Source organism: Acinonyx jubatus, chromosome C1, assembly GCF_027475565.1.
Source record: "Acinonyx jubatus isolate Ajub_Pintada_27869175 chromosome C1, VMU_Ajub_asm_v1.0, whole genome shotgun sequence".
Classification (NCBI taxonomy): Eukaryota; Metazoa; Chordata; class Mammalia; order Carnivora; family Felidae; genus Acinonyx; species Acinonyx jubatus.
Genome location: NC_069381.1, coordinates 199,968,661 through 199,983,926, shown reverse-complemented (window position 1 = coordinate 199,983,926; position 15,266 = coordinate 199,968,661). Strand labels below are relative to the sequence as shown.

The window sequence follows — 15,266 nt, the reverse complement described above, 5'->3', positions numbered from 1 at the left end:
CAGCCCCTGCTGCCTGCTCCCCTACCTCTGTGACGCCCCTGCTCTGGCCCCCGCCCTCCCTGCTTCCCTCAGGCCTCCTCCCCCGCCCTCCTGCCACGTGCCACTCAACTCTCTCCCTCTGGCACAAGAGAACATTTCTAGAAAAATCTACTTTTGTATCAACGTGAAATAAAGTTAGTGTGTCGTGTGTGCAGCTGCAACCTGGACTCCTACGCTTTTCCGGAGGCTCTGCTTCCAGACTCCGGCTCCGGCCTCAGTGGGGAGCTGGGCCCTGCTGCTTTTCGCAGGAGATGCAGATAGTGATGGGTGAGCCAGGCTGCAGAGTCTGGTTCTCAAGCCCTGAATGGTGGCCAGGAAGGAAGCAGTTCTCTGTGCGGTACTTCCCATGTGGCTGGCAGCCTCTCTCCAAGGCGCTCACATACGCCAGCTTGTTGAATCTTCAATCACTAGCCCTGAAGGAAACTCTCCCAAGGTAATGCAGATTGTATATAGTGGAGTTTGGAGTCGAACCCGGGCATGCTTAACCTCTTTACTGCCTCTCTTAATTCTAGAACAGCTGCTTTGTTCCCCTCAGCCTCAGGAAGATGTACGTCGTGCAGGACTGAGGTTAGGACTGGGCGAGGTGGTACGGGCAAAGTGCCAGCACAACTTAAGCAAAAGTAGAACTCTGGATAGCAGCTTGTAGATCAGGCTTATGAGACATCACTACAGGCATTCACCTGGGGGCAGGGAGCACTTTCTCCCTTTCTCCACCCGCCCCCAACCCTTCTCTCTGTACGTTCCAGAGGACCCCTCACCTGCATGTCAGGAGGCATCCTTGGACAAAGGTGGTGGACATAGAAATGAGGCAAAAAGAGCCTTGGGCCTGGAGCTACTTGGGAATTAAGGCCTCTTAACCTTGCCAAAGCTGTCTCCCCTCACAGGAAAAACAGGGGCGTACATCTGCCCTGCACAGTGAGCAAAGGGACCAGCAGGCAGACCGCAGCGCCCCCTACACCTCACCTGTGCTCTGCTGAGGCTCAACTCCAGTCTCAAAGACTAGATAGAAATGGGCAAAACAGCTATTGGTCAAACTTCCAGCAGATTCGCTCTTTCGAGATAGGGGTTTTAAATTCCTCCTTCAGGGCAGGTGGCTTCCTTGCTTTGAGGAAAATACAGCATAAGCCCTTTGGCAACTGAACATGAAGCAATGCACTTTTCCTGGGATGAGAGAGGGTCGCTGGGGAGCCACACTGTTCTGCTTGACAAGGGAAAGCTGCTTGTGCCATGGCTGGAAGGGCATCTATGAAGTTGCCTGGAGAGGAGGGAGGGGGAGATCCCAGGCTTTGTCCTCCCTAGGCCCTGATGAGTTTGGGGGGGGCCTAGACTCTGGGTGAGGTGGACTTGGGCCACTCCATGCGGGAAAGGCAGGCCTTTGAGACTGGCCACTGGCCTTGAGGTAAGGGAACCCGGCAGGGCTCAGTCTATGGGCCTCAGGAGTGTGTTTTTGCAAGTTATCAGGACATGTTTCGCTACTTTCTGCCATCCGCATACTTGCAGCTATAGCTTAGTCTGGTCCTGGCTGTGCTGCAGCACATCGGGCGGCAGGTCCCTGCTAAGGGGAAGCAACAGCTGCCTGGGGAAAGCCACTTACAGGGCCACAAGTGCGAGGGCAGAAGAATGTGAGCATTTCTGGAGATTCGACAGTGTACGGGGGGAAGGGCAGCCTGGTCAAAGAGGGACTTATGCTGTCAGCTAGGAAGGCTTGTGACCTCTAGGTGTTTGGGCAATGGGGCGGGTTGGTGGGGGGAGGGGGGGGCAGCATGTTACCCTCTGGTCCCTAGGGTCCCTTTGAGGCCACCCTGGAAAGGAAGAACACAGGAACACAGCACAGTACTGAGCTCTCAAAACAGCTTTATTGACTTCCAGTGTTTCTCCCTCTGTCTGAGCTCAGCCCAGCTGGCTTTGATAGGTCTCTGAGATACAATGTCACAGGGTTAGCACTCTGGCTCCACCGCTCCCCTCCCTGGCCCCTGGGCTCCCCAGGCAGGGAGGAGGAGAGGCAGCTCGTTTGTGTTGGGAGAAAAAGGATGGGCAGCAGGGTCAGAGGCCAAAGAAGCCATACAAGCAGCAACATGCCCAGAGCGCCCGTTACACACCAATCCTGGCCATGCGTGTGCGTGCACACACACACACACACACATACATACATACACACACACACTCACTCACACTCCTTCCCTTCCAAGCTCTCTGCCTGCCCACACCCATCTATCAGCCTTCTGGGGTCATGGCCCGCTTGTCGATCCTACCCGGGCTTGGGGCTTATTCCTTGGAACCCAGGACTGCCCACAGGGAAAGAGCCTCTTCCAGATGCCGCAGCGCTTTGATTTGTACGCTGTAAGCCCGGTGCCAGCAAGAGGTGTCAGGGGAACCGAAGCTTGGTCCATTACCCCTTCATCCACATTCTTGCCACCCCAGCCAGAGTCAAATCAGATGACAAGATCTCCCCATCTCACAGCAAGTGACAAGCCGACCTGGGCTAGAACTACATGTCCCAAGATGCACAGCTCCACAACCACGCACCGCTTCCCCCAAGATGATCTATCAGAGATGAGGCAGGGTGCATTGCATTCTGGGACTTGTAGTCCCCCAAAGACAGCACCAAACACCCAGGGAAGAGTTCACAGGCTAAGACTATGGATGCCTCCCCACCCAGCCCCCCACCCACCACCCAGGCCCAGCTCTACGCTCAGCATGGGCGAGAGAGAGGAATGGAGGGTCCCCTCCTAGTGCACAGGGGAGGGCGCTGTCCTGTTGGAACTGTGCAGCAGCTCTGGATCCGGGACATCCAGCTCAGAACACATCTGAAGAGAGAGCAGGGGCGGGGTGACAGGAGAGATGGTGAGCAGCAAGCCGTGGAGGATGGGGCCAAGCATGCAAACCTGGGCTAGCCCTGTGGCTCCTCCCTGAGCCCTGATGCATGGTGAAGCAGGACGGGGCACAGTCCCCTCCTAGGCCTCCCTCCTGGGGCACCCTGGCCTTATCCCACCTCTCCAGGGATAGCGGCCTCACCTCTGCCTAGTCCCGAGGCCCTGGGGCAGGCTGAGGCAGCAAGAGGAAGGGAGGAGGAGTGGGCTCCAGTTCCGAATCTGGACGAGAGGCTCCCGCCCCACCCAGCTAGCCTCCCCAGAAGACCTTATGGCCCTACCGGCCACAGCATCTTCCTGGTCACACTGAGGCTTTCTCGGGGAAGGAAGAAGGGAGTCCTAGCCAGATGGCATGAAAGCAAGCGATGCGGCCCGCGGGGAAGTGCAGAGAGAAGAGAGCGAGGGAGGAGCAGCAGCACCAGAAGGGAAGCAACAGAGACGTCAGAGCTCAACACTGCACAGAAACCAGGGTGGGGTGTCTGCAGCTGGACAGGGAGCACAGGAGACTCCCCGGTGTAGCTGCCGACTCCGGCTCAGAGAACCCCAGGCCAAGTCCTCCTTCCTTGAAGTCATCAGCAACACAGGTGGCAGAAGACCTGGGCACAAGAGGCCCGACCCACACCACTAATGCCCTTTAGAAACTCCCCATCTAGTAGGAATAAGTGCATCCTGGCTCCTGGGAGGCCCTCCCACTGCCCGGAGGCCCCCCCACCCTGGGCTGTGCCAGGGACCTATCAGCTGTAGGCTGAGCGGAACAAATCCCGAGTCCACCCTGCAGTGCGGGTGGACATGGGAGGGAGACCTGCGGGGGGAGCACGCAGTTGGAGAAGGGCTCTGGCAACCCAGGCCGTGCCCCTCTGCTCCCAACAGTGAGCAGGACCCCTGGTGGCCCCGAATCAGGACGGTCTGGGCCTGGTGATCAGAGGATGAGGCAGCGAGAGGCCTTCTCCTCCGGGGACGGGCTGGGTTTGGTCGCGTCCCCCCTGGCAGCCTCAGGAGCCCCCCCCATGCCGGGATCTTGGTCCTGAGCCTTGGGCCGCCCCTGCCGTCGACGCTGCGCCCCCCGCCCACCTGCCGGTTTCTTCCCAGCTGCCTCCATCTCTGACAGGCTGTAGGCCATGGCGAGCTGCAGATCTTCATCATCCTCAGAGAGGTCGCTGTCAGAGGGGCGGGAGACAGGGGTCTGCCGGACCTGTGTGCCCCCGGACCTGGAGGTGACAGACTGTTGCTGCTCACGCCGGCTCAGCTCCAAGCCCAGTGCCAGGTCGTCTGGGACACCTGCAGGAATCACAGCCGCTTGCGACCCAGGCCAGGGGAACCCTGCCAGGCTGCCTCAGGCAGCAGCAACTCTGACCACTTCCAGCCCCTCCTTTGGAATTGGCCCGCATGCGTTTTGGCACTTAGCATGGTGATCATGCGCACCGGCAGGTACTCAGCTCCAACAGGTCCGAACAGTCTCCTTGCCCGGGGCCAGTTACTCAACCTCCCTAAACCTCCCTTTCCTCATCTATAAAATGGAAATGATGACACTGTCTGCATTGTCAAATCGTTCAGATGACTAAATAAGACAGCCCTTGAAGCATACTTAGCACATGGGGCTAGCAGAGCTATGGAAGCGGAGCTGTGGTGACCAACCCATTCCTGTGGGAAGAGTTCCACCCCAGGAATCCTGCGTTCTGAGTGTCACGCCTGGCTTTACCCCTTACTAGGTAGGACAAAGCCTGGGACTTGGGGCTATTTGGGAGTTAGGATCATTGAACCATGCTGAGGTTCAGTCTCCTTCCATGAAAAATAGGGTGAAAACAAAACAAAACAAAGAAAAGTAGGGCGAGTACCAATAGCCCTGCTTTCCCCCTGGCTGTTTCAACAGAGGTCATGTTATGTGCACAAGTCCTTTCAAAATTGTCAAATGTTGGGGCGCCTGGGTGGCTCAGTCGGTTAAGTGTCCAACTTCGGCTCAGGTCATGATCAAATGGTTCATGGGTTCAGGCTCCACACTGGGCTCTGCACGGACAGTGTGGAGCCTGTTTGGGATTCTCTCTCTCCCTCTCTTTCTGTCCCTGCCCCACTTGCTCTCTCTAAATAAATAAGTAAATAAACAAATACATAAATAACTTTAAAAACATGCTGGGATGCCTGGGTGGCTCGGTCGGTTAAGCGTCCAACTTCCACTCAGGTCGTGGTCTCACAGTTCGTGAGCTTGAGCCCCGCATCAGGCTCTCTGCTGTCAGTGCACAGCCCGCTTCAGATCCTCTATCCGCTTGCCTCTCTCTCTCTGTCTCTCTCTCTCTCTCAAAAATAAATAAGCATTTTTAAAAAATAGTCAAATGTTCTACAAACACCAGGCACCCACTAACGACGATGGTCATTAGCTGGCCCTCTGAGACTCCTCGGTTCCCTGCCCCAGCCCCTTTCCCAGGACCCCCCTCTCTGATTCTGCCAGTCTGGAATGTGGCCGCCATTCCTTCCCTGCCCCAAAGGAGTTTGGAGAGGAGCAGTTTGGGAAGGGGGATCTGGGGCCTGGGGCTGGGGCTTCCAGCCAGGGACTGGGTGGCGGAGCCGTTCCTCACCATTGATTGTGACTGACTTCAGCTGCCCGTCTTCTTCCACTTCCACCCGTTCCTGCCCGTTCTCCATGATTCTGTGGGAGACGGCCCAGTTCGGTCAGCAAGCGTGCACGAATCCCGCAGGTGCCTTCCACACCCTGGGATGCCACAGTGGACAGGACAGCCTCTGCCCACAAGAAGCTGACATTCTAGTTGTATGCCGCCCCCCCCTCCACCCCTCACCCCTACGCCCAGTATGGTCCCAAAGGAGCCCTCACCTGCGTGTCGTGATGCGATGTCCTTGGACAAAGGTGGTAGACGTAGAAACAGAGCGAAAAGCACCAGCCCCAGGACTGAAGGAGAAAGATGAGGAGGAGAAATCTGGTATGGAGACAAAGGAGGAGGCGGAGAGGTTGTCAGAGGGAGGACAGGCATGCTGCCGTCACGATGGGCCAGGAGCCTTTGTGGGGTCTCCCCGCAGAACTGACAAAAGGCAGGGCTCCATACACACAGGAGAGAGGCTTGAGCCTCTCTCTCACTCATGAGCTGGGAGCTGGGATGAGGGGTTCCAGGGCCCAGAGCTTGCAAAACAGGGAAGGGAAAGCACTTACCAGAGTGCCCAGGGAAGGAGGAAGAGAAGGTGAAGAAGGGGCCCGAGTGTCGGGAACCCCGGCTCTGAAGCTCTGAGAAGGGGCCCAGGTCATCTGCAACGAGCAAGCAGATTACTAATCGGCAAAAAGACTTGTCCCCCAAAATGTGTGAACCCTGTCAGTCTAGAAATGTAACCTGATAAGCCTTTCTGATAGTTTTTCTTTTTTGATTGGACTTGTTTACAAATTAAATTTCTTTTTAATATCATATATGGAAAAGACACCTGGCAAATTCTGTCCACAATAAAAAATAAAGGAAGGAAGGAGGGACGGGAAAGCGGAAGGGGGGACAGCCAGTTCCTTCCGTATAGGCAGGTAAGCATGGTGTGAAGTCGGGCAGACCTGGCTATGAGTCCTGGGTCTCCCCTTTGCTGTGTGACTCCAAGCAAGTTATCTGAAAGTACCTTTGTTTTCTTAGCTGTAAGTGGAGAGAAAATGATCCAACTCACAGGGTTCATGTTAATCATTCAAAAAATGGTATCTGTTGTTTGTGATGTCATTATTATTGTCACATGGCGCTTTGAGTCTTGCTTTCACGGTTGCTATTGTGCAAGCCTAACAATGTATTATTGTTACTATCATTTAATAAGGCGAGTCTCTGTGGGTTCAGGCCTGTGTAAGGTTCTGTCCCAGCTGTCACTGGATCCACCCCCACAAAATCTTCTGTCTGCGGAATTCTGCTTCCCCTTCAGCCTCCTGCCTCAGGGCCTCCCAGCTGATGGACGACAGGCCTAGAGCAGTAGCCGGGCCGGTAAGAGGCCTCCCGAGCCCACTCACCAAAGAGCTCCGCAAAAGGGTCTCCGCTCCCGAAGAACTCCCGGAAGACCTCCTCGGGGCTGCGGAAGGTGAAGGTGAAGCCGGGCCCACCACCACCAGGTTCCGCTCGAGATGGGCCAGTTCCTGGAGGAGAGGCAAGATGGGGAGGGGGCTCAGGGCAAGCATCTCACCCTGAGCCAAGGGACCCCACTGAAGGCATGACCAGGGGCCTCAAGAGACCATCCACTGCAATAACCTGCCCTCCCTCTCTCTTCCATGAGCCGCGTTCATCCCTCCCCACCCCCACTCCACCTACCTGCCCCAGTCAGCCCTTCCCGGCCATAACGGTCGTAGATCTCCCGCTTATGCTCTGGAAAAAGAGACCAGATCATTTCTCCCTCCCTCTGGGAGGATGGCCTCCCCTTCCAGACTGGGACCCTGTGAGGTCTGCCCAGTGAGTGACGCTAAGGAGGCAGCAGGGCGCACAGGGGACGCGGGCTACAGGTTTTAGCAGTGCCTGCTCTTCACACAGTGGCACCTTCTCATCTGTAAAATGGACACAATAACAGCACCCACCTCACAGGGTCATTGCAAGGATTAAATAAGATAATCCACATAAACTGCTTAGCACAGTGCCTGATAACTCAGTAAGTGTTCAATAAATGCTAGCTAATAATTACTACTGTTGGTATTAATCAGGGCTTAGCCTAAATGTCACCTCCTCAGAGAGACCTTCTGTGACCACTGTAACAAAAAATGGTGCCCATTAATCCCTATCAACATCACCCTGCTACTTTCCTTCAGAATACTCTTGTCTGTGTACTGCCTTGGTTAATGTCGGTCTTCTGGACCAAAATGGAATAAACCCATCAGGACGAGAACAGTGTCTGCTCGTCCTCCATGGTTCCCCAGTACCCAGCAAGGACCCAGCACCATAAACACTCAATGAATATTTTTTGAATGAAGAAATAAATAAAAGACAGACCTGGATTCATATTCCAGCTCTGTGTGACCTGGCGTAAATTACTTCACCTCTCTCAGCCTCAGTTTCCTTGCCTGTAGAGTGGGGGTGATAGATGCTGCCTCACAGGATGGCTGTGAGGACTCCTGGAGATCACACCCACCGGTGCTTGGCACAAAGGAGGTTCGGCACACGTAGGTTACCTGCCCTGCTCCCTTCCCTTTGTCAAGACCCATCCTGCAGCTATCAGACCCTGGGGAGCACACACTGAGCACAGGGGATCAGGGAAAGAATAAAAGGGTGCTTTGAACGTAGCAGGTGCTCACTTGAATTGAAGCAAAAAAGAAAAAAGTCCCAGTGTCCCCACAGGGAGGTGGCGGGGGGGGGGGGGGGGCACTTAGATGCCAGGTTGGAAAAGGCACAGAGGAGACAGGAGGTGGCAGCATGACTTTGGGAAGCAGCAGGATGGGGCGTGAAATGGGGGTGCCCTGCCCCTGGCCCTTACTGTCTGACAGCACTTCATATGCCTCGGCCACCTCCTTGAACTTCCTCTCAGCAAATTCTTTATTATCCGGGTTCTTGTCTGGGTGCCACTGTAGAGCCTTCTTCCGATACCTGCAGGAAGTGGTTTCAGAGGGGGTGGGTCAGAGGACAAAAGCAAGCACTTCCCACCATGGAACAGAACGGCCCATTTCGCCCATTAGTCCGCCACGGTCCTTTCCCCACTCAGATAGTGTCCACCCCCGCAGCCGGGGCCGCCTCTGCTGCCACGTTTTAATGGAGTCCCTCTCTCTCTCCCTCCCCTCTGCAGCCAGTGCTAGGGGCTGTAGTAGCAGCAGATGATCATGTAAGCCTGAGAAAGTCCCAGTCCTAACCCCTCCCTGGAGCGCACTAGGGCTGCAGAAGTTAGAAATATGTGTTGCCATGGAGGGTACAGGGCCCCTCCTGGTCACAGGGCTTGGACCTGTGTATCCTGCAGGTATCCTGACAAAGCCGACCCCCAGGGGCTGGGATTGGGGTAGGAGGGAGGGGGGAGGCGGGATCCACTGGAGAGGGCCCACAATGCAGCTCCCAGCAGAACTTCTTGCTAAGGGCTTTCCCCTACTCTTCCAGGGGTCTTCTTCCTCACTATAGAGGGAACCCTCCCCCAATCCTTTCTAAGGCCCTAGCTCCCTCGCGGCAAGGCTCCTGAAGGACCCCATGGCGGTGTTGGGGTTTGGGGGGCGGCGGTGAGAGACTTTCTGATGCGCAGCGGAGGCACTTACGCCTTCTTGATGTCATCAGCGGACGCACTTCGCGGCACGTCTAGGATATCGTAGTAGGATGCCATGGCAACTCGTCAGTAGTCAGATGGGCCTCTCCTCCTCGGGGCTGCAGGAGAGGAGGAGGAGTCAGGCAGAAAGAACCGAGGGCCCCTCCCTGGGGCTGGAGACCCCCGAGGGAGCGGGAAGAGCTCCCAGCCGGGAAGCGGAGCCCACTGGGTTCTTCTGCTCGGGGCCGGTGACGAGGCTCCCTCGGGCTGCCTTATCGGCCCCCCGCAGGCCGGTGCCACGGGCTATCTCGGCGCCCAGGCCCCGGGAGCCCTATCGCAGCCCCCTGACTCCAGCAGCCCGGACCGGGGCCTCCCAGCCTGACCCGGGGCCCCCCGCCCGCACCTCCTCCGCCTGGAGTCCCTGGCCTCCTGCAGCGCCCCGCCCCTGCCCCCCGCCGGAACCGTCTGGCACCGGCCGCCGGGCTCGCGGCTGCTGCGTAGGACGCGCCCGGCCCAGCTGTGCGCGCAAGCATGCGTCAGCGGCTCGGAAACTACTAGAGACCCAGAGGAGGCCGGCTCGGCCTGTCACCCAGGGGGCGGGGAGGCGGGGGGCTGCTGCAGGGGCTGCCGGGAGATGGGGGCGGAGCCGGCTATTTTGGGCTTGCACCCGGGCGACGTCATCCCCGGACCGGACCCGGGAGACGGGCGGCCGGCTGCATCCAGGCGTGACGCACTCGCCGGCAAACAAGCTACCCGGCCCGTGGTCCCTGTGTCGCTTTCCTATAAACAGGCTCGATGATCGAAGGCTACTCACCACCTCAAGGACTCACAGACTCCCCCTCTGGGCCTGAATCCTCCCCCTCCTCCCGCCCCAGGTCCTGAAAACAGGCTGCCCCACCTACTTCTCTGAGTAGGTCAGACCTGCCTGTCAGCATCTCGTGACATCCTTCATCACACTCGTCAGGGATACAAGTCAGCACTTACTTGTTTGATTTTTTGATTGACATTTCACCTCCCCCACTAGCATGTAAATTCCACGGGACAGAAATTGTGTCTTTTTTTGCACCAGAGTATGGGAGCAGTAGTGGGGTTCAAAAATATTCTTTGGTTAAATAATGGACAGATTGGAATCTCTTGTTGACAGTTTTGACACATTTGGGGGAGTTGGGGTTAAAAGGTAAAAGGAAAACAAATTTTAAAAAAAAGGAAAAGGAAATTCTGCAGGCTCAAAATTTGTTTTTTTGTTTTTGGGTTTTGTTTTTTGTTTTTTGTTTTTTTGTTTTTGGGTTTTGTTTTTTGTTTTTTGTTTTTTTGGTTTTGGTTTTGGTTTTGTTTTGTTTTTTTCTCCTAGAGTGATCTCACATAGACCTTGTCAATGATTCCTGGGTTGAGGACTCACTGGAGTGTTAGAGAACTTTCCAGAATTGGCTGCTACTTGATATCCAGGCCAATGCACAAGTGTTAACTGAACATCTTCTACATAGTAGATGCGGCCAGGCTGTAAAAAGAAGAATATGGCCCAATACCTGGCTTCACAGAGCTCCAACATGATGAGATAACCAGCCCAGCAATATAGCCCACCAGGAAACCTCAAGGTCTTAAAAACAGACAGACCTGGGTTTGCAACCTGGCACTTTTGTGTGGCTTGGCAAAACCTCTGAGGACTCAGATTTTCCTACCTGAGTACAGGTAACGCCTAGGGCTGTTTGTTAGTCAGATGAGGTGTGGTACATAGTATCCCTAGGTCTTAGTACATATCCTCTCTGGCATCATGATTGGCCCAAGCAGTAAGGCTTATGTGAGTTCAGAAGAGTGTTTTCGTCTGGATGACCTAGAAATGCTTCACTGAAGAGAAAGGCTTGAGCCAGACATGAGAGGAGAAGGTGGTGTGCATTTGTCTACTTTCCCTGGCTGCCCACAGTCTGACCCTTCTGCCTGCATTTGGGAAAGTCCCATTGTTGTAGGCCTGGATGGGAGGCAGGCCACCACCTGTCACAAAGCCCTGACACTTGCTCTCCCAGACTTCTCGGCTCCAAGGGTACAAGCAAAAGACCTAAGCCCTGCCAATTGAAAGCTCCAACTGGGACTTTGAATGTGGAGCAAGTCACAGAGAAGCAGGGGCAGTTGAGAATTCATTTCCGTAGTGATTGTGACAGAGGAGCCAGCAGCGGCCTCTAGTGTCTGGAGGAGGAAATGTCAGTCTCAGTGCCTGGGTGAGAGGGAGCCTCGCTGCAGCCCCTGTTCTGTAGGGAACAGGGGTCTCGTAGGCAGGCTGTCCTGTGCCATGACCTTGACTATGGTGCTGGCTGCTCAGCTTCCCTTTGGTGCCTACGTGTTTGTGGAGTCTCATCTGGAAGCCCTAGTATTAATTTTGTGTGCTACCCAGCATCTCTCCATTTTATGTTTGTGGGAGGGAAGCAGGGAGGAGTCATTTTTCTTGTTTTTAATTTGCCAGAGCTAATTTCTGCTGTTTACAAGGAGAGCCCTGACTGACCTTAGTATAGGTGGAAGGAATCACTCCAAAATCTTCCAACCAAATCTTTCTTCTTACTTCTCTTATCTCAGCAGACATTTGTCTAGCACCTACTGCGTATGTGATATTATATTAAGAATTAGGAATACAAAGGGGCTTGAGTTGCAGTCCTTGTACTCGAGATAAAAATCTAGTTGGAACATTGACAAATGGTAGCTGAGGGAAATTATGTTGAACACATCTAGCAAACAAAGGGTTAATTTCCTTTGTTCACAGAGAAAAGACAATGCAGTTTTTTAAATGGGCAAAAGGCACAGATAAGACAGATCACAGAAGAGAAAACATTGGCTTTTAAACATATGAAAAGGTGCTCAATCTCATTCATAACAAGAGAATTATAAAGGAAAGCTGCAATAAAATACTTTGTTTCACTTATCAGATGATTGACAAAGGTCAAAAAGTTGTACATTGTATGGGCAAGGCTGTGGACATAGGCATGCTAGTACAATGGTAGTGGGAGAGCAATATGGCACATATCAAAGTTAAAGGTGAATAGCTTTTGACCCAGCAATTCTGATTCTAAGAATTTATGGTTGTACATATGTGCAAAGAAGTATGTTCGAGAGTTCCAGCATTTGTTTCCAAATCAAAGGACTGGAAACAACCTAAATACTCATTCATAGCAGACTGGTTAAATAAACAACGGTGGGGCACCTAGGTGGCTCAGCCGGTTAGGTGTCCGACTTCGGCCCAGGTTATGATCTCGTGGTTCACGGGTTCAAGCCCCGTGTCGGGCTCTGTGCTGACAGCTCAGAGCCTGGAGCCTGCTTCAGATTCTGTGTCTCCCTCTCTCTCTGCCCCTCCCCCTGCTTGCACTCTGTCTCTCCCTCTGTCTCAAAAATAAACATTAAAAATAATAACAATAAAAATAAGCAATGGTACACTATACAGTGAATACTATGTTGTTACCAAAAAGAATGAGGCATATCTGTATGTACTGAAATGGGCCATCTTCCAGGTTTTTTGTTAAATGAAAAAACAAGGGTAAAACAAAGCGTGTTTAAGTGTGCGTACGTTAGTCCCCCTTATCCACGGTTTCACTTTCTGTGGTTTCAGTTACCCACGGTCAACTGCATTCTGGAAGCAGATGATCCTCCTGATACATCATCAGAAGTCAAAATTAGCCTAACACTACGTTATAATACCTACGCTATTCACCTCACTTTATCTCATCCTGTAGGCATTTTATCATCTCACATCATCACAAGGAGGCTAAGTACAAGATATTTTGAAAGAGACCATATTCACATAACTTTCATTAGAGTATATTGTTATATGTGTTTTATTTTATTATTATTTTTAATCTCTTCCTGTGCCTAATTTCTAAATTAAACTTTATCATAGGGATGCATGTAGAGCAAAAGACATAATATATATGGGGTCTGGTACTATCCATGGTTTCAGGCATCCGTTGGGGTCTTAAGCATGTCCCCCATGGATAAAGGGGGGCTACTATATACACATTAATAGGGGTGACTGGGTGGCTCAATCCTTTGAGTGTCCGACTTTGGCCAAGTCATGACCTCATGGTTCGTGGGTTCAAGCCTTGCATAGCTCGGAGCCTGGAGCCTGCTTCAGATTCTGTGTCTCCCTCTCTCTCTGCCCTCCCCCACTCACTCTGACTCTCTCTCTCAGAAATAAATAAACATGAAAAACAATATATATATATATATATATATATGTAGATGTCTCTGGAAGGAAACACTAACAAAAAAGTTAATAGCGGAGGCTGTCAAGAGGGACAAAAGAAGAGGACTTATTTCCACTTAGAGACTTATTCTTGCTGTTTGTTTGGTTGATTATTATTTTTTAATGTTTATTCTTGAGGGAGAGAGAGAGAGAGCACGAGCAGGGGAGGGGCCACCCAGGTGCCCCTATTGTTGCTGTTTGTAAATCTTTTTTGAACCTTTTCAATTTAGAAGCATGGTCACATAATAACCGTTCAAATATACACATATTTTTTTTTAATCTAGGAGAAGTAGGATATTGGCAAGAAGCTGGGTGCCACCATACAAGGCAGTCCATGCCAAGTGCCAGATGAGTGATAGAGACAGACAGTAGGTGCTGGGAGAATCTAGAGAAGGGGGAGCTTCCCAGGGCTGGCTGGTTCTGGGTGACCGTGACCTAAGCTGGAAGGAATGGCAACACAGAGACAAGCAGGGGGAGGTGGCGTTCCAAAAGGAGGGGATGGTGAGAAAGCAGCTTTGGAGGCAGGCATATTCCTGACACACCAGAGATGAAGGAATAAATGCGTTGGGTGGAATCCAAGTTGGGAATCTGTCTTTGTGTCTGCCTGCAGGAGGTAATTGCACCCTGCCTTTAGAAGCATCAGGGATGAAAGCATTCCCTGTACTGAGGGAGTCCCCAGGAGCCTGGGTGGCGCTCCCAGCTGCCCCATGGAGGTCTGGGTTGCCACCTCCCCGCACCCACGCCCAGTCCAACCTAGGCCTGCCGGTGCCTGCCAGCAGAGTTACTAGCTGGGAGGCCTTGCAGGGTTTGAGAGGAGACGGCCACACAGCTGCCCAGGGCGGGCGGGCTGCTACAGCAGACAAGAAGGGCGCCTGGCCCCTTCTCTGGATGCCCAGCAATCCTGGCTGGTGAACACCTCACATCCTTCTGGCTTCTCCCAAGCCCTCACCTCACACCCTACGAAATGTTGGAAGCAGGGGCCCTTTCCAGATGGCACCGACAGCCCCCAAACCTGGCTCCGAAGTTGCTTCTGCCCTTGTTCAGTCCCAGAAGCTGTGTCTCTGCCGCTCCCCCCTCCATGCCCTCCACCACAGCGCCTGGGCAAGGGAGTGTCAAGCGTCACCCTCTCCTTGCCTTTGAGGTGCCTGAGTCACTGTCTGGGCATTAGAGGCCTGGCAGGCCCAGAAGAGGTGGCTTCTGGGGAGGTGCCTGGAACTCCTGTGGAGAGGAGTGGGGAGGGCACCCGAGGAAGGAGAGGACAGCAGCATAAGCTTCTGTCCAGGCTGACCTGGATTCGAATCCCAACTCCTCCATTTACAGCTGAGTACCCTCGGGCAGGTCCCATAACCTCTCTGAGCCTTAGTCTCCACATCTGTAAAACAGACATTCACTTAGCAAGTCAATTCAACACATATGTCACCTAATATGTTCACCCAGAAATATTCTGGGTGCTGAGAATAGAACAAGCCTTGTTCTCATGAAGCATCCAGTCCAGTGTATATAACTGTATTTACCTCAGTATTAAACAAGGTAATATGGGTACGGGGCCTGGTACATAGTAGATGCTCGATAAATGACAAATGTTTCTTGGGATTTGAAGGGCTCCCGAAATAACCTCTTCTCTTCCCAGGTTTGAAACCAGCTGAGAGAAGGAAAGACACGGGAGTCAGGTAGAGATTTGAAGTCAGCCCTTTTAGGGAAAAAAGTGGCCTTAAAGAAAAAGAAAAAGAAAAAGAAAGTGGATTTGAGGGTATAGCTGAGCTACTCAGCCAAAATGGGCTTCTAAGTGCTCCCACTGAATTAAATTACTCCCACCAAGACTAACACACACATACACACACACACACACACACACACACACACACACACACACACCTTTAGGCCTCTTTCTTCCTAGGACAGAGCTGCCCCTATATGCTTAAATCCTCAGAGAGGAATTGAGAATACATGCTCTCCCTGGGCAAATCATC

The 15,266-nt window shown here is 53.1% G+C and overlaps 1 protein-coding gene across 3 annotated transcripts; it reads right to left on the bottom strand.

Moving 5' to 3' along the window:
• Window positions 1-1,876: 1,876 nt before the first annotated feature.
• On the bottom strand, window positions 1,877-9,679 carry DNAJB2 (DnaJ heat shock protein family (Hsp40) member B2). Of its 3 annotated transcripts, XM_027049993.2 has the most exons (10): window positions 9,478-9,670; window positions 9,088-9,193; window positions 8,328-8,437; window positions 7,178-7,231; window positions 6,883-7,005; window positions 6,067-6,159; window positions 5,734-5,836; window positions 5,480-5,550; window positions 3,981-4,187; window positions 1,877-2,846 (listed from the first exon to the last, which is right to left on the bottom strand). In XM_027049993.2, the coding sequence occupies exons 2-10, from the start codon at window positions 9,150-9,152 to the stop codon at window positions 2,836-2,838; spliced, it is 837 nt and encodes a 278-aa protein (XP_026905794.1). In that variant the 5' UTR covers window positions 9,153-9,193; window positions 9,478-9,670; the 3' UTR covers window positions 1,877-2,835. The 3 variants fall into 3 exon arrangements, 2 of the variants coding, with proteins under 2 accessions (XP_026905794.1, XP_053071797.1); XR_008295581.1 differs by lacking the exon at window positions 9,478-9,670 and having other exon boundaries at window positions 3,055-4,187; window positions 9,088-9,471; XM_053215822.1 differs by having other exon boundaries at window positions 1,877-4,187; window positions 9,478-9,679.
• Window positions 9,680-15,266: the final 5,587 nt, after the last annotated feature.